Genomic DNA, 24,298 nt, shown 5'->3' on the forward strand with positions numbered 1-24,298 from the left:
GTGTGCGCGTGTGTATGTGTGTGCGCGTGTGTGTTTGATTACTAGAAAGAGCTGTGTGAATAAGAGTGCTCGTTCGTGCATACGTGTCTACCTGCTGTATTTGCGGCCATGCACAAATGGTTTGTACCAGCCTAATAAGCACTTGCCTGTTTTCTAACGTCGTAGGTTTTGGATTAACAGAGAGTCCGGATAATTGCACTGATCCTGTCTGTTGTTGTTGAAGGGGCGAATCAGGGCGTCACTGTTTGGGGATTTTTCTGGTGTTTCTTTAATGAAGCTCCTGTCAACTGGTTGTATGAAGGGTTTCAGCTCAAAAAAGAAATCCAAGTTGTGGAAAAAGAAATGTGCGACCCACTCAAGAAATCAAATTCATCAGAAATTACATTTTTGTCTCATATGTTTGTCCCAAACACAATTTTATGTGCATCATCCTTTTTAATAGATTAGGCGGTAGAGTACATACCTTCCTCAACTATGAACAAGCTTCTCTTTATATGTACCAACCCTCATGAGAGGAACACACTCTCATGAGACACTACTTGAAGCAATAAATGTGATCTTCAAGTCCCTAAACCCTCTGCTCACATGCATTAAAGAGATGAACTGAACCCTGGTCTTTTAACCCGACTGCTTTTAAGAGAAACTCTGAATGAAGTGACCGCTCAACTCTGAAAAGCCTCCTCAGCTCAGCAGACTGTTTGTTTGTCTTTGGACTGCCTTTAACATAGAGAGATGAGGAGATTTCAAGTGCACTACAGATTAAATAGTCTATTATTAAAATGATAATTATTGTTATGATTATTATTTGTGTTCATTTGCCTTTGTTTCTAATTATATTGACAATAAAAGACTGGCCAGACTGTTAATGACGATGATTGTTTTTGTGTGCTTAAAGAAACAGCAGGTTTTGTTCGACTGCACATAAAATTGACACCTTTTTTTTCTCTTTTTTTTACTGATTGAGTCGATATACGTAAACACGTAACACGTAAATGTTAATTGTGCCACCTGTAGCTTCTCAAATACAAGATTTTGCTCATTTGTGCTTTATGTAATTGTAAATTCAATAACTTTGGGTTTTGGAATGAGTGAGGGTTTTTTTTTTACTTTGAATATTCTCTGCTATTTTATTGACTGAAATAATAATCAAAAATAATAATAATAATAGTCTTTTTCTTCTTTCAAAATCTGTTTTCTTTCTTCTTTGGCCACTGAGATTTGGTCAGTAGGCTCTACAGAGTATCATATTTAATAATAACATTTTTCGGCCAATATTGCACAAAGAACAAACTCTTATTATCACATTTAACCATGAGATTACAACCTGTAACAGCATTGATATTCATTAACAGAAAAACTAATAGGACTAAGATAAAAAATATATATAATAATTTGTGTTGCACATTCAATACAAGGAGTATTGTAGGCACACTCACTGAACGTGAAGGAGCACATACACATTAATCATCCTCATGAGGTGAAGAATAATGCAATTTTGATGATGTCATTTCAGAAATAAAGTTTTTAAACATGTAGTTTAAAGTATAGTTTTGTACGTTGTTTTTTTTTTTTTTTTTTTTTTTTTACCTAAAGGCAAAAGTCACATATAGCCCAAAACCTGCAGTAAGCTAATGGCACCATGGAGTAGAAATCACCTGTTACAGTCAATATTTCTTTAAACATTTTTATTAATTATGAAGTGGTCTAAACATCAACATAAAAATAAAAAAAACTGTTTTCCAATTAAACATGACTGACAAGCACAGTAAAGATACAATGTATGGCCACTTAGAAATCTGGATCATTTTTGGAGGGAATTTGTTTTAGGGACATTTGATCTTTAGAGATGCTGTATATCAAAAAATGCAAACATGCACACTAGATATATAAAAAATATGTTTCATCATTACTTGCTGTTTGGATGTATATTATAAGCAACATGACTTCTTGTTCGACACCACTAAGTGCTAATCATTTTAGTTTATAACACCTCCATCTGTAACAGTTGCATTCTGCTCTGTTAAATTAAACACCAGCTTTTAAAGTTTGGATTTAAAGCCCAAAACAAAGTTAGGCTTTTCAAGCAAACCTGAGATTATTACTGTACACCCTGAAGGTGATTTTCTTTTCCCCTGAACTTACTGGCTTCTCAAAAATAATGTGTGTTTATACATTGTCTAAAAAAAATATACAATAACATTAAGTACGACAATATGAATAAAAAAAGAATGCAACAACAACAACAACAAAAAAGAGAATATGAGATGAAATTTAAAATAAATTAGGTCTTCAGTGGGATCATATCATAATGTAACATCATAACTATACTGATGAGTACTTGGATAGCATCAGACGACCACTGTTTTACCCATTAGAGTAACACAGCATCTGTTTAAATTCAATTAAAGATAACTTCAGTGATACCAAGTAGGAATGAATCATCTCTACAGTTTCTTACTCAAAATGTGAATCTAAACACGCTTTAACTCACTCAAGCTATCGACTCTCCAGCTAAATCATGCATAATTGCTCAAGGTCCAGATACACAGGATGGTAACAAAGCTGATTATGATGAAGACGAGGTACAGGCCGAACAGCAGACGGTCAACAATTATCCCGACCATGTACCATTCCTGCGAGGTTTCGGACCCCTGGAAATGTTTGTCCACTTGAATACGGATGGACAGGAGATTCCTGCTCAGCTTCTTCAGTTCATCCAAGACCGGCTGTTGATCCAGAGCAGGTTTTTCCAAAGGTTTATCATCAGAGATGTTGTGAAGCTGTTTCACTGAGATGCTGTTGATGTGGCTGAAATTGTTTACTGATTCTGTAAATAATGTAAAAACAACACATTATAATTCTGATACATGATCAGACACCTTTAAACAGTCACTAATATACATTTTGTAGTCTACTGGAAAATAGAGAACACAGTTTCTTAAAGGTTTCTTAAGGTTTATTCAACTACAGGTAACAGTAGCAACAATAGTTAGTTTCTTTCACTCTTAACTGTTGAAATACAATAACATGCTTGATCTTACTGGCAACGAGCCTAAAAAACTGGCTGATATAAGTCTGATAATACATTTGATTAGAGGTTGAAATCATTTTTAGGGATCATAATGTCCCATTGATCAATCATTTTAGTCTAGTCTGAAATATCTTAATTGCATACTGTTCAGGATTTTCCTAAAAATCAATGTATAGACTAATACACATCAATAAAGATCCAAGTTGGCTGTTCGGCGACTTCTGTTCAGTCTCTTCAATCAAGTAGTAATCAAGTAGTTCTCTTACACAAGTAATCCCTCTTAACCATAACTTATAAAGTATGTGGCGGTGTCTGCATAACTCCTTAAGGTTGCAGTTCGGTGCTAAGTTCACTTTGTTTGCTTTCGTTCAGTTTATTTAAAAGTCATCCAACCGAAGCTCTGTATATAAAGTTATGTGAAAGGAGCGCCAAAGCAAACAGTCAATGATCAGCAGGCTACACTTTAGTGAATTATCACTACATAACACACTTTGATGTCATTATCAATAAGAGATACTGTATGCACAGCTTGGAAATGGGTGGCTTTGAGTGAAATTCATAATATGTTAAGATGAACTAAATATGAATATAAGAATGAATATGAACTTCAGGGGAAAATACCATGTAATACCATGCTGCCTGTTACTCTCATGCTCTGTATGTACCTGGAGGTGCTTGTCGGAGTGAGACCGTGATTCTGTTGCTCTTTTTCTTTGGAGGGAGACAAACTATGACTGCTAGATAACGCAGCACAAGGATGTTGAGCCAGTTAGGTAGCGTGCCATACTGACTGGAGCTGAACTGGATATTAGTGATAAACACCGTCTCCAACAGGCTGGCCACCATCAAAGCGAGGCTGATGGAGAAGAAAACATCTGCAGGAAACAACAGCAACAAAGAGGAAAGGTTTAGTACCCTTCTCATTGGATATCTTTTACATGCTTTTGAGTCTTATCCTGGTTCCAATCTTATTTAGGAAATTATGTTAATATTAAAAGTGGTCAAACATGTTATTCATCTCTTCATCAAGTAGTTTAATTGAAAACTATTACTGAGCTATTCTTCTGCCAACACAAATAGAGGTGAATTTGAATTTTTGCAACTCACGTCATTAAAAAGAAACAGCAGCAATATTTCTTTGCAGGAAAAATAATTATCAACAGTACACATTTCATTGGAACTACTCTCAATCGAAGAAATACTCTTTATCCAGTAGTTTAATGATGAAGCTCAATTTTTTTTTAAAGGCCCAGAAGAGAAGCAGTCAACTTCATAAAGACACAAGCAATATAATAAAAGAAGTAACAACATGACAAGTCACTCACTGATGAGAGGTGTCGTCTCCCCAGTGACAGGCAGCAGGTCGTTCATGATGAGCAGGAAGACCGTGTAGCCCAGGATGAGGGTCATCTTGAAGGAGGATCGGTCCACGCTTTGGGGAGGCAGCAGGAAGCTGAAGAGATCCACTGTGATAAGGAAGCAGCTGGGGATCAGGAGGTTCACCACATACAGGGTTGGCCGACGCCTTAAAACAACCTTGAAAGCAGACACATGCAATGCAATTCATTCCAACCAGATTTGAGTCAGACTTTTAACAATTAAGTTCATTTCTCCTTTGTAGATGCAAAAGAATTGGCACAAGTGTGTGCTCCCCAAACACCACCAAAAACAATAATAATACCACGGTATTGTATCATTTCCTGTTAGAATTTCCTGGATGCTAACAAATAGCATCACAGTATGAAGATTAGTCTATGGTCTATACTAGAATAATTTAAATAAGTAAAAGTGCTTACATAGTAAATGATCTGAGAGTAGTTTGCGCCTGGTAACACCAGAGTGTGTGGATCTACTTTGATGTCTATGAGCTGCCACTCCCCATTGGTCTCTATCACGTCTTGGGACTCCTTCAGCATGTCTGCAGCTGTGTTGCCTTGAATCATCCTTATGTCCGTATCTTGAATAACATTTAACAGCAGTTTTATTTTGAGTTATTATGGACACTAAACTTTACAATGGTTACACCATAGTATGAAAATAATTGATATTTAAAATAATACATTTAGTGCCTTTTTATACAGTTATGTTTTTGATTATATGTCAGCATATCAATGCATACATGTATGGATTACTTTAACACTAAAAGTGGATTTTCACTGTTGATTTTTTGCAACTGAGATGTATTCTATTATTTCTTTACTGAGGCACACAGTACAGCCCCCATAAAAATACACAACACTGAAAAATAGAGTCCACGGTTAAGTCCAATCAATGCTTAACACTTGGTGGTTCAAACTTTTTAAGGAATGTACTTTATATTTGGAGAATTGGAGAATTGGAGCCTTACCAAAGTGAATATATGGTCCAAATGTCAGAGAGCAGTTTTGGATATCGAAGGGGAATGTGTAGATTCCTAATCGGCAGGAACTGACCACTCTGACCGGCTTATCATCAAAAACAATACCATCGTTGAATATGTAAACATAGGGAGTTGGGGGAGATGTGTCCTCATCCATGCTAGAACACAAGAGAAAAAAACCCAGACATTATTAATTTCACATTTTTGTATGCAAACATACAAAAATGTTTGAAAGGAGAGACAAGAAAGTTCATATCCCACTCAGCTCCCTGTTTTTACCTGTTCATCAACATTTGTTGTAATTTAAGTAAAATGGGTTTAACTGCAATATTTCTACACATGCATAAATATTTACAGGGATTATCAAGTTTAATAAGTTTCTGAAAACTTCTCAGGATGCTGACATTTAACAGTTCATCATTTGTGATGAAGCTGACAAGTAATAGGTTAATCTTTTAAACTTACAATTCTGCGATATTGACATCTGGGCTCCAAAGTTTTTCCCTAGGGACAGAGACTCTGTTGGTTCCACATTTCTCCTCATCCCAGCTCAGCCCTTCTATTTCCCATTCCTGTGTAAGCCAACAATACCAGTGTGATGTACAGTATAGAAATGCCAGCCATTTTAACTGCTGATACAGTAGATGCTTCAGTTGTTTCTCACTATATGTCCATTTTGGTGATGGTAAGCATATAAGACAATTTAATGTTTTGTATCATTTAACTAACAAGTTCATTAATTTTCTTCATTTAAATGTATTTCAATGTATTTACTTTAAACACATAGTTATGTATATATCATTTGGGATAAAACTCTGCAATTGGGATAAAACGCAATTGATTAGAAAAATCCAGGTGTAGAATTAGAACATTTCTAACTTTTGCAAACCCCTGTGGTATTTAAAAAAATACACACTACTACCCTTGAGATCACTGAGATCTAATTTCAATACAATGAAAATGAATGTATTTAGACTAATTTGATCAATGTTATAATACATACGAAAATCATCACATTGCAGCTCTGATTACACATAGACCTGTGAATGAATTGACATTTTTTGTCCGTGTCCTGAAAACTTACCAGGACTTGCCATATGAATATTGACAGGGTCTGGCCTTTTTCATCCTGTGGATGAGACATATTGCTCATTTAATTAGAGGCAGTAATACAATCAATTATTAATAAAATCAAATATTGTTAGAAACTGAATTGAAAAATGTGTGCTTATGTATATACACGAATAGATGTTTGTGTAGACTCACCACTCCTAAAATTCCCACCACAGTGATACTGATGGTTATGTTAAGTGGATCTGAAAAGCTTTTTACAGGACGTATCAGCTTTTTGGGAAATAATTCCTTCTCTAATGCATTAAACAAAGATTCAGGGCTCGGGCTGGTGCAATTCAGTGCTTCTACAAAACCTGAGTTAAAGAACAGAATATAGAAAACAAAATGAATGAGTAACACATTTATATGCACATGAAAAGTTTCATACTACATACACTCAAGAACTCCAGTGACTTAAGTGCCACTTCACTGTAATACACCCTAAAACTCTGATCTGCCTTTAGATGTCAGTCAGTCACTTAAAGGTAAGTTGATAAGTTGTAATCAGAGTATATTTATGGTTGACAAACACCATCCAAAGTTATTCTCAGTTCTCTCAGTTGTTCTGCTTATTACTGGTCTACAAACTCTAAATAAATGACTCATTAGTTATTAATAAAGCCACTAGTTAAAATAAACAGATACGTTCACTAAAAAGTGTAAATAACAATATGATAGAAACAAGGACTCATTAAGTCATTGTATTTCACTTTAGTTTCTAGTTTAGTCAAATAAAACATCATTAGTTTATATTTGGATGAGGCTTCTGGGTAGTGATCAGACTTTAACAGATCGTCCCCCTTTTTGCTTATTTTGTACATAGTCAAAATTTATTTCGCCTTACCGTGAAGCAGCAAGAAACAGATGAAGATGGACTCAGTGACTGTTGCCGCTTTCATCTTCAGTCTCGGTTCAGCCTTCAATGTGACTAGTGCCTGAGATTGTAAAGCAAAATAAGTCAGCTGTCCTCTACCAAATGGCTCTGAGATGTTCTGCTGGAGAGACACAGATGTATTGGCTACTGGGTGAAATTTCTGATGTCTTTTTGAAGCTAAAGTTGACTTATAGATCCCTGATAATACCGTGTCGGGGTATTCCCAGCTGCTTTCAGTAATCCATCTGCCTGATGCTTGTGTTTGCATAAAGTGTGCTTGGATCATGTAACAGGTTTTTAAACATTCTTAGGTGGAGTTTATTTGGTCAATGTTGTGACAGCTAAGTAAACCCAACACTTTGCTTCTGGCTGACTGTTCTGTTCCTTGAAGTAGGTTAAGTAAAGAAGAAGAAGAAGAAGAAGAAGAAGAAGAAGAAGAAGAAGGTCAAGCCCGCAGTAACCGAAAAACATGCGGTTGTCTAATTAGGCTAAATCAAACATTGCATTATCATGCTACCCTTTTGGTACTGAAGCATGACCATCATGGCGTTGGTAGTCACGCACTAGACATTGTACAAATAAGTCAAGCAAGTTTGCGTGATGATAATACACAAAGGCGTCTCCTGAAATAATAGTATGTTGACATTAAATCATAATTTCCTCCACAATGACATGCAACAAGGTCCCTTGCCACGCTCGCCTGCCTGTGTGAGTGTGACACTACGGCACATCAGAACTCAGCACAGGCCTGGATCAACTCACATGAGCTTTAGGTAACTCAATAATGGAATGGGAATGAAATATAAATGTATTCAGATATCAAAGTACAACTGGCATTTTGTATATTAAATCTTATTATCTTGATTTGTTCTACAGAGAGCATACAGTTTTACTCATACATGTCCAAGAATAGAGCCCTGTGGGACTCCACTCAGATTTATAACTTACTAATAAACACATGAACACCCAAACAGACGGATGACAAATGTGTGTATGTACCCCATCACACAGATGACACATCTAATATAGTTAGTTTTCAAACTTGAATCTGAAATTACAATATTGCAAATAAATGAACATACTCATATGAACTTATATTACAGTACCGATCCTTATTTTAAACCTAAAAGTAACTTTTTACCTGAAAGGACTTCATTAAGGCGGTAATGAGCAAATTCTCTCTCTTTTTGGATGAAATGAAAGCCTAATTATAATATAATTAAAAAGAATGCAAAACATACACACACACAATTGTAGTATATCTAGATGGATCTAGAATAAATTCACACAGGAAACATAAGACTTGTTGTTCAACACCTCCAATAACCACTCACCCATTTTATTTTTCAACACCTCCACCTACAGGAGTTACAATCTGTTCCAGTCTCCAGTGCTGTGCACTGTACTGTCAAACTGTGTGCTTATTTCTGGTTTAGAGCTGTTTAGATACATGTGATACAATGTTCAAGTGTAAAACTAGGCTTGGGTTCTGCACAGCAAAAAGGAGTCTTGTATGAGATTGAAAATGCACGTTGTTTCTATTAAGCATTTGCAAACAATATTTAGGTGCCCATTAACAGTGAAACAGGTTGATGCCATTCATACTGGCCATTAGGGCATCCCTTCCTAATGTACTTCCCATGTAAATGATAGAAAAAAATCCACAGTCCTCATTCCCTGCAAAATATCTGTGCTTAAACTATTCTGAAAGGAATATCATAGTTCAGCCATTTGAAATAGTCAAATCGTGGGTGTCTTCTAACGTTACAGTCTTTTTGGTAAAGAGTTCCCTCTGGTCCTTGATGAACATGAGGGCAGAGACAAATCATTGCCTGATAAATATTATTTATTATTTAAAAATAAATCTTATATACAGAAAAATTACTGGATTAATTTCCTACCAGAACCACTAACAACTACTACATATCATCACTAATTTCATTAACTATTAGGTTGTTCAAGCTTTTGTTGATGATCAACATATCAACGTGATTTTACCCTTAAGTCAAGTCAATCTAATACATGTACTTACTTAAAACCCAGATACATGTAATGGTAATAAAGCTGACCAACATGAAGACAATGTACATGCCAAACAGAAGACGGTCCGTGACTATGCCGATCATGTACCACTCCTGTGAGATTTTGTTTCCCTCTAAATGTTTTTCCATCTGGAGGCGGATGGCCTTGAGATCATTGCTGAGCTTCCTCAGTTCATCCGCAGTCAGCTCTTGAGGGGACTTTACTGAAGGTGTATTACCAGCGGTGCTTTGAAGCTCAATTGTTGGGATGATGCATGTATTCATTGCTGAGTATATCAAAAAGAAAGAGTAGGAGTGATTTATAAAAAACAAAAAGGTTTGTCAAACTGCTATTTCCAAGGTCAAACATTAATTTGTAATTACTTATATTGTTAATCTCAAAAAATAGAGTACGATAAACAATATTGTTATACCTCTCTCAGGTGAGAAAAGGGAGACGGTGACGTGGTTACTCTTCTTTTTTGAGGGGAGACAAACAACTACAGCTAGATACTGTAGCACAAAGACACTGAGCCAGTGAGGCACTGTACTGTACTGGCTGGAGCTACATTGGATATTAGTGATAAATATGGTTTCCAACAGACTGATCACCATCAGAGCGAAACTCATTGAGAATAAAACATCTGCAAGGAAAAAAAAGGGTGTCAACGATAAAGAGTCTGAAAGGAACACTTCATCTAAATATAGAAGATATAGCTGGCCTCCATTTTTATGTTTAAAATATACTAATATTAAAGATGTCACTCACTCAGGAGAGGTGTTGTATATCCAGTGACAGGCAGCAGGTCATGCATGATTAGCAAGAAGACTGTGTAGCCCAAAATGAGGGTCATCTTGAAGGCGCATCTGTCCACACTATGAGGAGGCAACAGGAAGCTGAAAATGTCCACTGTGACGAGGAAGCAGCTGGGCATCAGGATGTTCACAATGTACAGGATTGGCCTACGTCTTAAAACAATCTTGAGAGGAGACACAGGTCCAATTAATTTCCAACCAGATTTTAGTCAAATTTTTGACAGTTACTATGTTTATTTCCCCTTTGTGGATGCAAAAGGGACTGGCTCATGTTTCTGGGTTAAATCAGATGTGCAGTGTCATGAAAACGCTGGCTTTATAAAATGTCTGGAGTGATGTAATATTTTCACATTTACACTTTGGTACAACTACAACATTTATAAAGAGCTGACAAACAGTGAAATGTATTACAAGCATCCACTCGTAAGGTGTGGGACAAACAGAAAATGTAATTTTCACTTCAACAAATCAAAACTGATTCAATTATGAGATAGATATTGGTATGAGTACTACATTTGCTAAGAGGCTGATACTTTGTATTACAACCACCGACTGGGTTTTCTGCGGGACAGAAAACCCACTTGATCTCAGCACTTGGGGTGGTGTGTTTTGATACAGCAGGGGCCGTAGATAGGATCTCAGAAATATTGAAGTCTTGAGTCAAAGTCCCCTCACTGCAATTCTAGCTGGACAAAAATAAAATCTCTAAAATGTTAAAGTCATTTAGATAGTTCACATTTATTTGCTGTCATGTTATTAAGTCAACTGTATTATATTGTCTGTAAATGTCGTGTAACCATATATATAACCATAGTATGATTAACATTTAATGGCACAAGTATTGTATCATTTCCTGTTACTCAAAACCAGTTAAGTATTTGATTGTTTTGATGATAACAGCAGCACACAATAACGATTAGTGTTTATTATATACTGTAGTGTATAGTGTGGAATTAGAATAAAAAGTGTACATTGTACATTGTAAATACTTACATAGTATATGACCTTAGAGAAGGTCCCCTCATCTAACACCAGAGTATTTGGAGCTAATTTGATGTCCACAAGCTCCCATTCCCCATTGGTCTCTATCACATCTCTGGACTCGTTCAGGATCTCCTCAGCTGTATGGCCTTGAATCATCCTTATGTCTGAATCTTGAATAACATTTGTTTTGTTTTTAGTTGTTAGACACCAAACTTGTGTTGTTAGTGGTCTTCTGTTGTGTTAAAATAACTGTGACATTTAAGCAAAGCTAATACATTTAGTTCCTTTTTTTCCTTCTTTTTTTACAGTGGCCCTTAGGGCTCAACATATTTAAATCTTTAAAGGACCATTGTGTAGGGTTTAGTGACATCTAGTGGTGAGGTTGCATATTGCAACTGACTGAATACCCCTCCCTCATCACACTTCCTTTCCAAGCTAAAAGCACTAATCTTTAGACACACATCTTTAGAGCCAATATTGTCCTTTCTGGGTTTTTGTAGAGACATAGTGGTGCAACATGGCAGGCTCCATAGAAGAGGACCCTCTCTCTATGTGGAAATGTAGAAGAAGGGCTCATTTTAAGATAACAAAAACACAACACATATTTTTCTGGGTAATTATACACTAATTAAAATATACTTATGCTAAATACCACTAAATTATACACACTGCACCTTTTAATGCAATACAGCCATTTTTTTTGATATTTTAGAATACAAAGTGCAGTTGTCTACATTAATGTAGACACAACTGTTCACTCATGTTGGAATTAGTTTAACAATTTTCACAGCTGAATCTTTCAACTGATCTGTCTGTGAGACCAAGTTATGGTTTGATTTATTAACACAGGTGTTTTGAACTTTTTTATATTTGGACCTTACCAGTGTGAACATGGGATCCAAACGTCAGAGAGCAGTTTTGGATATCGAAGGGGAATGTGTAGATTACTAATCGGCAGGAACTGATCACTCTGATCGGCTTACTATCAAAAACCTGACCTGTGTTGTGTATGTAGACATATGGACTTTTGGGAGATTTGTCCTCGTCCATGCTAGAACAGAAGAAAATAAAACAGACATTATTAATTTCACATTTTTGTATGCAAGGAAAGTTTGAAAGGAGAGACAAGAAAGTTCATATTCCAGTCAGCTCCCTGTTTTTACCTGCTTTTTAACATTTGTGTTGTAATTTGACTACAACGGACTTAAATGCAATATTTCTACATGAATGTTTACAGGGATGATTAAGTAAATAAGTCTCTGGAAACTTAAATTAAAAGCATTTTGATTGTACATACATACTTTTAACTGCTATTCGAAAGTTTCATTTTTAATTGAACTTCCATAGCATTTTTACGGTGGCCCTGATGGGCAAACGACAACAACCAAAAAGAAAACCACAACGACATTAACAAAAACACAACGGCACGAAATGTTTAGGGAAGGTCAATTTTTATCTTGCTTTAAAATTAATTTCTCTGATGTAGGTAGTTGGTCCTTTATTGTTCATCTGTGATGAAGCTGATAAAGCCCCCAGACTAATCAACTTTAAACTTACAACTCAGTGATTTGGACATCTGGGATCCAAAGCTTTTCCCAAGGGACAGAGACTCTTTTAGTTCCACATTCTTTCTCATCCCAGCTCAGTCCCTCTATGTCCCACTCCTATATTAAACAACAACACCAATGTGATAAATAAAGTGACAGTTCAATACCCAATTCGAATTTTGAAAGAAAAAGAAAAAAGTTATCTGATGATGAAGACAAGCATAAAAAGGATTCTACACTTTTCAAAAATAAAATAAAAAATTACTCAAACAACGTATGTATACATCAACTGGGATCAGAATAATTTGATCAGTCCTGTACTACATAAAAAATGGACACATTGCAGATTTGATTACACACAGACTTCTGAATTAATGTTTTTTGTGTCCTGAAAACTTACCAGCATTTGCCATAAGAATACTGTCAGGGTTTGGAGTTTTTCATCCTGTGAATGAGACATATTGCTCACTTAATTGGAGCCAGTAATACAATCAATTATGAATTCAAATCAAATGTTGTTAGAAACTTAATTGATAAAGGTGTGCTTATGTTCAGGCATGAATAGATGTTTGTATGGACTCACCACTTCTAAAATTCCCACCACATTGATACTGATGGTTATGTTAAGTGGATCTGAAAAGCTTTTCACGGGACGTATCAGTTTTTTTGGAAATAATTCCCTCTCAAATGCATTAAACAAAGATTCAGGGCTCGGACTGGTGCAATTCAATGCTGCTATTAAACCTGAATTAAAGAAAAGGATGTAGAAAACAAAATGTATGAGTAGCTCAAATACATGCATGAAAAAACGATTCTTTTATCAGTATGGAAATAAAGGCATTGCACATCTTTCTTTGTCTGAGGTGCACAATACGGTTATAGTGCAAATGTCTATACAATGGCTCACAAAGTGAGTATGTGTAAAGTGAGAAAAGCAAAAGGAAAAATAAAGGAACAAATTTCTAGTTTAGTATACAGGATCAGATGAAATTAAACTACTAGCTTGCAATGATTCAGCTTTTAACAAATCATCTTCTCTTTTCTTATTTTGTGCATGGTCAAAATGTTTTCACCTTACCGTGAAGCAACATGAAACAGTAGATGATGAGGTCTGTTGTCTTAACGTCTGTCATTTTTAGTCTCAGTTGAGCCTTCAACATGACAAGTGCCTCACATTGTAAAGCAAAAAGTCTTCTATAGATTGCTCCGAGATGTTCTGCTGGAGCAACATGAATTTGTAAGCTATTTAATGACATTTGTGACGTTCTTTAGAGGCTAATATTGACTCTTAAGGGTACTTAAGGATTTAAGGGTAATCCCAGTAGCTTGCAGAGATCCACCCATCTGATATCTGTGTTTGCATACTGTGTGCTTAGATCGTGCAACAGGTTTTTTCATCTTCATCTTCATCATCATGTATCCACAACTTCACATGTATTTGTGTAAGTTGAGGTCCAAACAAAGACAATCCGTTACATGTGGCTAATTGCTCTGTCAGTTTGCCTCCCACGCTTATGTCCTTTTCTTTTTGTTGAAGGCTAGGTAGCCGTCCCATGACTCATCATGTGATCAGTTTTGATTGTTATGTCACAAATACTGCATCAGGCCACAGTGTCATGTGATGTACCATAAAAACTGGTGTATAAATCGCACCGTTGTATAAGATGCAGTCTATTTAGGGATGTGTCATGTTGGGAAAAACACATTTCTATTAAAAACTGGTTTATTTTAATGCACCAGTAGCTATTTATTTATAAACACACACGTTTAGTTACTCGAAAACTTTTTCAATTTACTTTTCTTTTGAAACTTTAGATAATCGATACAGCGTATTTGTAGCTGTTTGTTTGCTCAAGTCCCAAAAACTCTTCATCAGAGCCTTCACTGTGCACAAATATTGCAACCAAGTCCCTGTAAGGCTGACTAAGCACCCTGTCCTTGGACTATGTGTCAGTCCCACAGTCAAGAATCATTCTGATCCATCCAGTGGAAAACAATAGAGTTAGTGAATCTTTTAGGCTTCAGATCTGTGCTCATACTATGTGTTGTTGCCTCAGCTCAATAAAAGCTGCTCATCTGCTGCTGTCCCAAACTAGTGTCCCGAAATACTTCTGATCACACTGAATCAGCACCCGCCGGTAAACCTGCTTGGTTTTCTTATTTATTTTTCCATACAACATACACATGCAGCACTATCAGCTCATCTATTTTCATTAGCTGCTGAAACAGCTGGAGCAAGCAGCGCATGTTTGACACCCCTGTTTACCACAATTCATTTTCATACAGTCCCTAGGGGCTTTAGAATAAGTCAGGGTCAAACCTCTAGTGACTGAATTGATCAATACATTTTTTAAATGTCAGCCCAGGTCTAGACTGTGACAAAATCATTAGCAAGGGTACTCAGTGAAAATTAAATTCAATCAAAACAATGAAGTCAAAATTAACAAAAACAATAGATTAGGTAGGATAAGTCTGTGAAGTCAGTCATGTAGGGAGTGGAGTGGAGCATGTGGTATATGGTGAAACAAAGTAAAACAAACAATACAGGAGCGTGTCAGGCAGAAGAGAGATCTGAACTGGCAGCTTCTGGCTTTTATACATGGCACACACTGGGCCCAGGTGTGTCCCATCTAGGAACCAGCCCTGCAGACAGAACACAGCAATGGCAGGAGCAGCAAAACAGAAGGGCTGTCACCGAAATCATGTCGATGAGCAACAAGTATAACAGCCAGTGTAGGAAGGCAGGATTGATGAAATGTGATTATGTGTCTTTGTCCCAGTTAAAATCCAGGCAGCAGAGTTTTGGGTGAACTTGAGGTGGGAAAGAAACTTTTTACTGATGCCAGAGAGCAAGGTATTACAATAGTCCAATCAACTGCGTGAATCACAGTGTCTGATGCTTGAAATGTTTAATGAGATATTAAAAAAGGTGTTCACTGTTTTCTGGGTAAATGAGTAATAATGCACAAAAGTATGTCCTGAAATAAGAAAGCAGAGTTTAAGACTTCTTATCAGCACATGACAATTTAGTGCAGCATAACATGAGCTTTAGGTCACCCAGTAATGAAATGTACGGTGGCCGAGACCCGCCATAGCTGCAAATAAAAGTAACGCTGCAAACAAAAACAAACGCTGCTGCATATAAAAGAAACGCTGCAAATAAAAAGACACACCGCAGCAAACAAAAAAAACGCTGCAAATAAAAACAAACGCCGCTGCAAATAAAAGAAACACCGCAGCATATAATAAAAAAAAACGATGCAAATAAAAAAAGACACAACGGAAGTGGATTACCGGGGACTGTTTTTGCCGAAACACCGGAAGAAGTTGTTGCTTGTACGTAGGTCAGGAAAAGACGTAAAAGGGACCGTATATGGTTTGTTATTTGTGTTATTACGTTACGTGTTGGACTAAATACATGGACATATTGAGGAAAGTATTTCGATGTTATGGAAACGGATTTCATATTTCACAAGAATGGATACTTGGCGAGCTGTACAGAAAGTCCTGAGTCATAAGATGATCGTTGTGGATAAAGGGAAGACTTTGAAGGTATGTAGAGATTATAGCTGTTTTTACTTTAGCTGAGTGGCTGAATACTATTACGGCTGTGAGCAACCAATATAATTCGTGAGTGGTCTTGAATGAATCAGGGCAACCTATGCTTTCTAACAATGTACGGCATGAATAAATATGTTTAAGGGTTGGTGTTTAAAACATTCAGAAGACTTGTGGCTACCTCCCAACCTACGACCCGTCCCGTAGGCGGAACAGCGTGTTTTAAGTGTCTGCAGTTCCGATCCTCATCCCCATGTTGGCTGAAACAGACAAGTCACCCTCAAACACTACCATTTGCACTTACTTTCTAGTTCGTTTTCCAATTCGTAGTCCTGTTGTTGTTGTTGTTGTTTCTTCTTCCGGTGTTTCGGCAAAAACAGTCCCCGGTAATCCACTTCTGTTGTGTCTTTTTTTATTTGCATCGTTTTTTTTATTATATGCTGCGGTGTTTTTTTTATTTGCAGCGGCGTTTGTTTTTATTTGCAGCGTTTTTTTGTTTGCTGCGGTGTGTATTTTTATTTGCAGCGTTTCTTTTATTTGCAGCAGCGTTTCTTGCAGCAGCGTTTCTTTTTGTTTGCAGCGTTACTTTTATTTGCAGCTATGGCGGGTCTCGGCCACCGTAGGAAATGAGAATGAAATAGTTATTTATTCTCATTATCAAACTACAACTGTCTGATAGCAGAAAAAGTTATTTTATATATTAAAACAATCTTACTGTCTTGATGATTTGGTCTTCAAGGAGAAAACAGGTTTACAAGAACAGAGGGGGGACTCAACTGAGATTCAAGATCACTAATGGCAACAACATAACATTTGAGATTTGACTTTCATATCATAGTTTTTGACAAAAGGAGGAGGTCAGAGGTTATGTGAGTTGGGGGTTTTGGTAGCACATCAAAAACAGCAAATAAGGCAATGGAATAGTAAATGCTCTTGTTGTTGTTATTGTTGTTGATGATGGCGATGTTGTCATTGTCCCAAAACCCACCTGGCAGAGGCCATTTTGCCTTCTACTTGCCTACTACAAATTTAATGTTGACACCCTTCACTGCATTGATTGCAGCCCTAGTTCACATTGGCCCCTTGTTCAGTTAAGTCTGGCTGATCCAGATGCACCACATTGAGATGATAACCAGGGCATAGCAGGAGATAAGCAGCAGATAGATGCGGAAAAGTAGGAAGTCGAGGACATATCCAACATGACACCACTGGTCCTGCAGCTCACTCTCCTTCTGCAGCGAGGTGAGATGGGCACGTAGGTCACCCAGGTACTGGCAGATCTGTTGCAGTTCGGGCAGAGTACCTGTACATGGCAGGGGAGTGGTGACAGGAGGGATCACGGTTAAATAGTACAGAACAGTAAGTTAAAAGTATTCATATCAGGACCAGTCTGTAGCTTAAGTTTAAAATTATCCTCGTTAAAATGTAGGCCTAAGTGGAGATATACACATCACTAAGCTAAAACCACACAAAGCAGTTTTTATGTAGGGACTACTTACTATAAATTATACCTTCTAATTCTAATTGCCAGGTGGGATTGTTGCATGGGCTAGCTGAATGAACCATCTGTCATAGCTAACATTAGCTTGCTAATATCTGACCAATTTAGACTGACAAAGAAAAGAGGTTATTAGGAACACACTACACATTGCAGTACTTTACATTTCATAGAAACAAATTATACCTCAAATTACAAAATGCTATTCCAGTATTATTATATATTTTTTGATTCTGTCTTTTGCCTGTTGCTGTTAAGTTCAGTCAAGACAAAACTAAGTCTATACAAGCACTGTTTAGATGGGTAATAGCTTAGAAGACACCTTTTCCTAACAGTAATAAATATGATAATATAGCTTTGCTGCCTTTTAACAACATACTGTGCATCATGGCTGACGCTGGTGCTCTCTGTTACCAGTGAGGGCAGCTCCACTATTGATTGAGGCAGTGACAATGGTGATTCAGTATAGTCAGGTCAGTATGAAGAATTGGTGTTAAATATTTGTTCGTATATGTACTGAACACTTAATAGCGATGTAACAAGGAGAGATGTTAGATTACATTTTGCAAAAACAACATAAATACAAAACCTTACATCAGTGACTAAATAACCAGATTACAGGTCAGTGTTATGCCCCTTTCCATCTAAAGTGTAGGAGTACTCCTAAGTGGTTTACTCTGGACCATATTTCTTTTTTTCTTCTTTTTTTGTGTATAATAAAATAACACAAAATCATACCTACATTTGATAGGCATTTGATTGCTCTTGTATGGGACTGCAGATGTTTCCCAGCTGCCGATTCATGTATTAATTTCTTGCTCTACATTATTTTTTTAAACTGTCCTCTGTTTAATTTTCCAATCACCTCTAGGATTTTCAAGACCGGTGTGGAGCAATTACAGTTTGCAAAAGTAATAAAAAAGTTATGTTTGATTACCGGCATTGCTGGTTGGATGCTGGTCAGTTGTCTGGCTCACTGGTTGGATGGATGGACCTGAATCATTTAAGCTTTCAGGTTTATCCTTTTGAGGTATAGTGGGAGGTGGGATGTCCTCCTGCCAGTGGTAACAGATTAGGTTCGCTATGTGTTTGAGGACAACAACCCTCACCCAGTGTGGAACCTCTTGGAATTTCATGGAGTTGTGGTGGAGAACATTAGTAATGATGACGGTCTCCAGTAGACTGATTACCATGAGGGCCAGACACACAGAGAAATAGATACCTAGATTGAAAGATTGAAGGATACACATTTAAGAGATCATGTGTGAAATGTTTTATAATTTTTCATTTTCTGTTTTCTCCCAAAGCACAAATTGAGCATAACATATCTGCAAAGATCTCGAAGAGTTATTGGTCAGATCCATTGATCCATTGATTTCCCTGGCAAGGTACTCTGATTTTAGGCTTACACAATTTACTTTCAGGATTGTATTGTACTATATAACTATATATTATATAACCTCCTCACTAGAAATGTTATTGGTGTCTTTCATGTGGAAGTTGCTTTTGATTTTGATAGCCAAATGAGAGATGTAAAAACTGAGTTGTTAAACAATGAATGTTGGGAAAACCCTGAAAAATATCAACCAGATTTATAGTCTGATCATTTTGATTACTATCAGTAATGTTCTCTGTGTCTATTGGCTGTTGCAACTTCAGAAAGCCAGACAGTTAAAATTATTATTGTTGTTGTTGTTATTATTACTACTACTACTACTACTACTACTACTACTACTACTACTACTACTAATAATAATAATAATAATAATAATAATAATAATAATAATAATAATAATAATAATTATTATTATTATTATTATTATTATTATTATTATTATTATTTATTATTATTTTACTAAACCAAAGGGTAAGATTTAAAGCTGCATTAATTGATTTGGCCACTTGGGGGCAGTGGAAACACTATTTAAAAACACATTGGATTTTTTTTACACATCCAGCAGACATTAGGTTTCATCTGGATTTGTGTTTATTGCAATCTCATGAACATGAGTCTGATTTTCACACTGCTTAGTTTCTAAATGCTTTGAACTGCTAAATGCAAAACAAAGGCAGAAAAATGCTCCATATGGCTGAGGGAAACTGCATAGTTAGATCAGCATTCTCTGTAGGGTTGTCAATAGGATATAATATTGTCACTTATTCATATTGTGGATTGATCATGATGTTTGTGATGGCGAAACCCTCAATCTAAGCTGTGCTCATGTTTTGTCTTGTCTACGTGTCACCACCTCTGACCTATGATGGGTGTGCCATTTGCTGTGCTGGGTAGCAGGTCATTCATGATGAGCAGGAAGACAGTGTAGCCCAGGATAAGGGTCATCTTGAAGGAGGCGCGGTCCACACTGTGGGGAGGCAGGTAGAAAGACAGGATGTCGATAAGCATGAGGAAGGAGCTGGGGATCAGCAGGTTGACCACATAGAGCACTGGACGCCGCTTTATGACCACCTGGAGAATGAGGAAGGGATGTCTAGTTTAGATGTATCTTTATGAAGTGAAGTCTTGTATATGGGTTGATGGATGGATGATGTATTAAAAACATCCCTTCCCTACCTTGGTTTCAAACAAAATGGCAATGACTAGAACTTGAGGCTGAAGGAAATGCACAAGTGCCTTAAATGCTGGCTGACTGACTCACAAGCATCAACTTCTCTCTATAAATGCTAAGTTGATAATTTTTTTCAACAAATAATGCCCTCGGTCATTTATTTATTTAGATTTGAAGACTGATAGTAGCTTTGATGTCTGCCATATGGGCATTGATTTACTGCTGTGATCGACAGGTACCAAATTAGCTGAAACAGCAAATGCTGTTTGCACTGCTCGGTGTTCCCATAAAACTAGCATTTGCTTTGGTTCAAGGTAATGGTCAGTGTGTCCAGAGCATGAAAAGCAACACCCTGCTCTCCTTACCCAGAAAGTGATAATGTCCCACTCATCAATGCCAAACTTGAGAATGGAGGTCTCTCCCAGTATGTCCACAAGTTCCCACTCTCCACTGGCCTCCAGATAACGTTTTGAGTTTCCAGACATCTCTTCAAAGGTCAGGGCTGGGCTCACCCTCACATCCCTTACTGTGAAGGAGAGGCACACAATGAGAGAGGAATACTGGCAAACCAGATTTATAGCACAATCTGAACTGTATAGCCTGAGATAGCCTGACGTGTTACAAAATGATTTTCTGTAGAAGTTCCCAGTTTCTGACCCTTTGCCAGCTATTGAGCCAGCTTTAGGTTCAGTAGCCTATGAGTACATGAGTTTATGGCTGTGAATGTAAAGAAGTCTGTTCTTACTGGTGTGCATATAGGAACCAAAGGTAAATGTGCAATTCTGCACATCAAAAGGAAAACTGAAGATCTCCAGGTTGCAGGCTGAAACAAGCCGGAGCATCCTGTCCCAACGAATGTGGCCTGTGTGGTTGATGTAGACGTAAGGACATGCTTGGGAGACATCATCGTCCACACTGGAGGGTAAAAGAAATAAGCAGAAACAAAATCACAGAAAAACACAAAATATAAGGTAAAACCACAGGTACAATGCATACCAGCTTTGCATGCTGGTTTTTCTGACATTATTTTACAGATAAACTAATTTGCTTTGGTTATTCTTGAGGATGTGTGATGCACCTCCCTAGAGATGACACATTTGTGCACCGAGTGTAGCCTCTGGGAGTGATGTACGCGTTTCCTCCAAAAGGCCTCCAGTTACCAACAAAGTGTCAAGTAACTGGAGAACTTACAATTCATAAATGATGATGTCTGGAGACCAGAGTTGCTTCACAGGGAGAGAAATCCTACTGATACCGTCACACTCATCTGGATCCCAAACCAGGAACTCGTGGTTCCAGTACTGTAATGAATCAATCAGAAATAATGCAGTTTCTCACTGTAAAAATATATTTTCAATTACTAATCCTCAATACAATTTGAACTATATATGATACTATATTATACCATACACCATATTGGACTTGCATTAATATATTGAAAACAGCAGATGGTCCCTATTAAAGTAATGGATACTGGCTCTTATTTAATGTTAAAAGGTGGTAAGTCCAGAAAGAGAGTCTGAAAAATGTCAAAAGGCACAAAAAAACGTTTCCATGTTCCCATTAACAATTGCTTCCAGGGTGTGAAAGTGTTTTAAAATCGATTTATTCTAATTACTCCTTTCATTGCCACTTACCAGTCTCAGCCACAGGAAAGTAGTGAGTATCTGGGTCTTCTCATTCTGAAATGCAGTAGAGTAACAACTAGAGTAAACCTCATGTGAAGCTGAATGCTATGTGTAAACCATGTCACAGTCAAGTCAAGCTACAGTATATATTATAATGATGCAGAAAAATAATTATCAATACAAATTGTCAGTGATGCATATTTAAGTCTTGTTGTTGTAAACCTGTTTGTTTCGAAATTGCCTCATAGTGTAGGTCCTTTCAATCAAGATTTAGATGCTCCTGGTATTTTTTTTGAATAAATAAATAATGAATTGGCTAACTCACCACCCCCAGGACAGCATACAGCGTGAAAGAGATGTTGGCTATAGTGGGATTGCTGAGGTTCACTGCCGGCCTGAAGGATTGTAGGTCAAACACAGCCTGCATGGACTCATGGGTTGGACCGCCGTGGCCTTCTTTACAGGACAGTTTAGTGTAACATAGAGACACTGACAAAAAAAAGGGAAAATGGAAAGGGGTTGCACAAGGTGTTTTAAAGAAATATCTTTTGTTTTGTTTTTTTGGTGTCTAACTTTTATGCCTTTATTAGTTAGGGAGAGTAAAGAGAGGATATACATTGATTGGAGGATGCCCCACAGGAAGGGGATATCAAAAAGCAGTTTACATTAGTTTAAATAACACTTTTAGACTAGCTCACCATCAATGATTTTTAAAAAAACAAATTGCCATTTTGTAATTATAGAAACTACACAAAATATTGTAAAACAAAAAAATGATTTTGAAGGTTTAATTATAGTACAAGATGTGATAATATATGTGTTAATAGTAAGGTTAATAAACATATAAATTATTATTAATAATTTAGAGATTAATTGAAAATGAAACTAATATTATGTAGCATAGGGCAAATGTAATGTGATGGTTCACAGGTCTCAAGGACATTATAATTATTTGAACATGTTCCTTAAAAAATAATATATTATGACTTGTTACTCTAATTAGCTGAAAGATTAATTTTGAATCAACACTTAAAGAAAGTGAAATATGTATAAATATACCTAGAGATACAATATCATATGCAAAGACAAAAGTCAAGAAAATATGACAATAACATCACACCACAAAGCTAAACCTGAAACTGCCAGGATAAACTTCTACAATAAAGACAGTACTGCTTATTACTGACATGAGGATTAAAAGGTTTTAGCAGGGCTACAAAATGCATTAAAAATTACAAATAAGTCATCATTACCTGACATCAAGAGTAAAACTGAAATCAAATTGATCCTCTGCTGTGATGAACACATCCTGGACCAAATATTACCTGAAGTATCCATCACAATCATCTACTTAAGCATATTTAAAGCTCCTACTGCCAGACTACACGTACATACACTTGTTTTTGTCACTAAGGAAAAAAATCACATTGGCTAATATTAAGTCTCTGGAGATTTACTTGAACCTTAACGACAACTACTACATGTCTAATCCCAACCCTTAACCAAAACCTAACAAAAAATATGTTAAGCCTAACATTTAGTGGTTTTCCTTTTTGCCCCTAAATATGAGCTGAGTCCCTATAATTACACTCATACTTGATCATATTTACCGTTAACGAACAGAAGAATAGACAACGGACAGATGACAAAAGTGTGCGCACACATACATCTGCTAAGATCATGGATGTAGCCTCAAGTTAACATAGGTTTCAAACTTGAATCCAAAATTGCAATTTTGCAAATAAGTGAACTTACTGTACTGATCCTAATTTTAAACCTAAAAGGAACTTTTTTCCTGCAAGGTCTTCAAACAAACAAAACACTTGGATGGAACACTGTATTCCTTTAAAAACACACACAAAAAACAAGACTTGTTGTTCAACACCTCCAATAACCACTCACCCATTTTATTTTTCAACACCTCCACCTATGGGAGTTACAATCTGTGTACAATATAACACTTCAAAATACAGAGTCCATTGAACTCACAGGAATCATACAGAAGCTTAAAATAAGGTCAAATAAATCATTGACCTCAGAGTGCTGAACATAATAAAGGGGAGGTTCTCCATTGTTCTAGTCTGTTTTACAATATTCAGGTGCACATTAACAGGTTTAGCTTGCTATAATCATTTCCCTGCTTAAACAGAGATCATGAACATATTCCTGTCTAATGCTGATGACACAGTCCTCGTTCTCTGCGAAAACAAATATTCCAACACTAATCTGAAGTTAATATAAGTCTTGAGCTTTATGTCAAATTACATGGGTGTCTTTGAAAGTTACAGTATTTTTGGTACAA

The 24,298-nt window shown here is 36.7% G+C and overlaps 2 protein-coding genes across 2 annotated transcripts; both read right to left on the reverse strand.

Annotated features, from left to right (window-relative positions):
• Nucleotides 1-2,516: 2,516 nt before the first annotated feature.
• LOC128362240 (5-hydroxytryptamine receptor 3A-like) lies at nt 2,517-7,402 on the reverse strand. The gene is made up of 9 exons (XM_053322982.1): nt 7,348-7,402; nt 6,657-6,817; nt 6,475-6,519; nt 5,856-5,962; nt 5,379-5,548; nt 4,828-4,988; nt 4,357-4,567; nt 3,736-3,906; nt 2,517-2,827 (listed from the first exon to the last, which is right to left on the reverse strand). Exons 1-9 carry the CDS (start codon nt 7,400-7,402, stop codon nt 2,517-2,519), a joined length of 1,392 nt encoding a protein of 463 aa, XP_053178957.1.
• A 1,990-nt stretch (nt 7,403-9,392) lies between these two features.
• Nucleotides 9,393-22,423, reverse strand: LOC128362241 (5-hydroxytryptamine receptor 3A-like). The gene is made up of 17 exons (XM_053322983.1): nt 22,322-22,423; nt 22,006-22,050; nt 21,560-21,669; nt 21,114-21,283; nt 20,734-20,894; nt 20,058-20,268; nt 18,739-19,023; nt 17,437-17,606; nt 15,286-15,388; nt 13,329-13,378; nt 13,146-13,190; nt 12,756-12,862; nt 12,080-12,249; nt 11,208-11,368; nt 10,168-10,378; nt 9,831-10,042; nt 9,393-9,689 (listed from the first exon to the last, which is right to left on the reverse strand). Exons 1-17 carry the CDS (start codon nt 22,421-22,423, stop codon nt 9,393-9,395), a joined length of 2,610 nt encoding a protein of 869 aa, XP_053178958.1.
• Nucleotides 22,424-24,298: the final 1,875 nt, after the last annotated feature.

This window comes from Scomber japonicus, chromosome 7 (assembly GCF_027409825.1).
Source record: "Scomber japonicus isolate fScoJap1 chromosome 7, fScoJap1.pri, whole genome shotgun sequence".
Lineage (NCBI taxonomy): Eukaryota > Metazoa > Chordata > Actinopteri > Scombriformes > Scombridae > Scomber > Scomber japonicus.

Coding starts and splice junctions, on each gene's coding strand:
- LOC128362241 (XM_053322983.1), bottom strand. CDS start 22,423: ATGCAGGCTGTGTTTGACCTACAATCCTTCAGGCCGGCAGTGAACCTC. Junction 19,024..20,057: donor AAATGGCACACCCATCATAG/GTCAGAGGTGGT, acceptor CTTTCAATCTAG/GTATCTATTTCTCTGTGTGT. Junction 12,863..13,145: donor TATTCTTATGGCAAATGCTG/GTAAGTTTTCAG, acceptor TGTTTAATATAG/GAGTGGGACATAGAGGGACT.
- LOC128362240 (XM_053322982.1), bottom strand. CDS start 7,402: ATGAAAGCGGCAACAGTCACTGAGTCCATCTTCATCTGTTTCTTGCTG. Junction 6,818..7,347: donor CTGTTTCTTGCTGCTTCACG/GTAAGGCGAAAT, acceptor TCTTTAACTCAG/GTTTTGTAGAAGCACTGAAT. Junction 4,989..5,378: donor TGGACCATATATTCACTTTG/GTAAGGCTCCAA, acceptor ATGTTATTCAAG/ATACGGACATAAGGATGATT.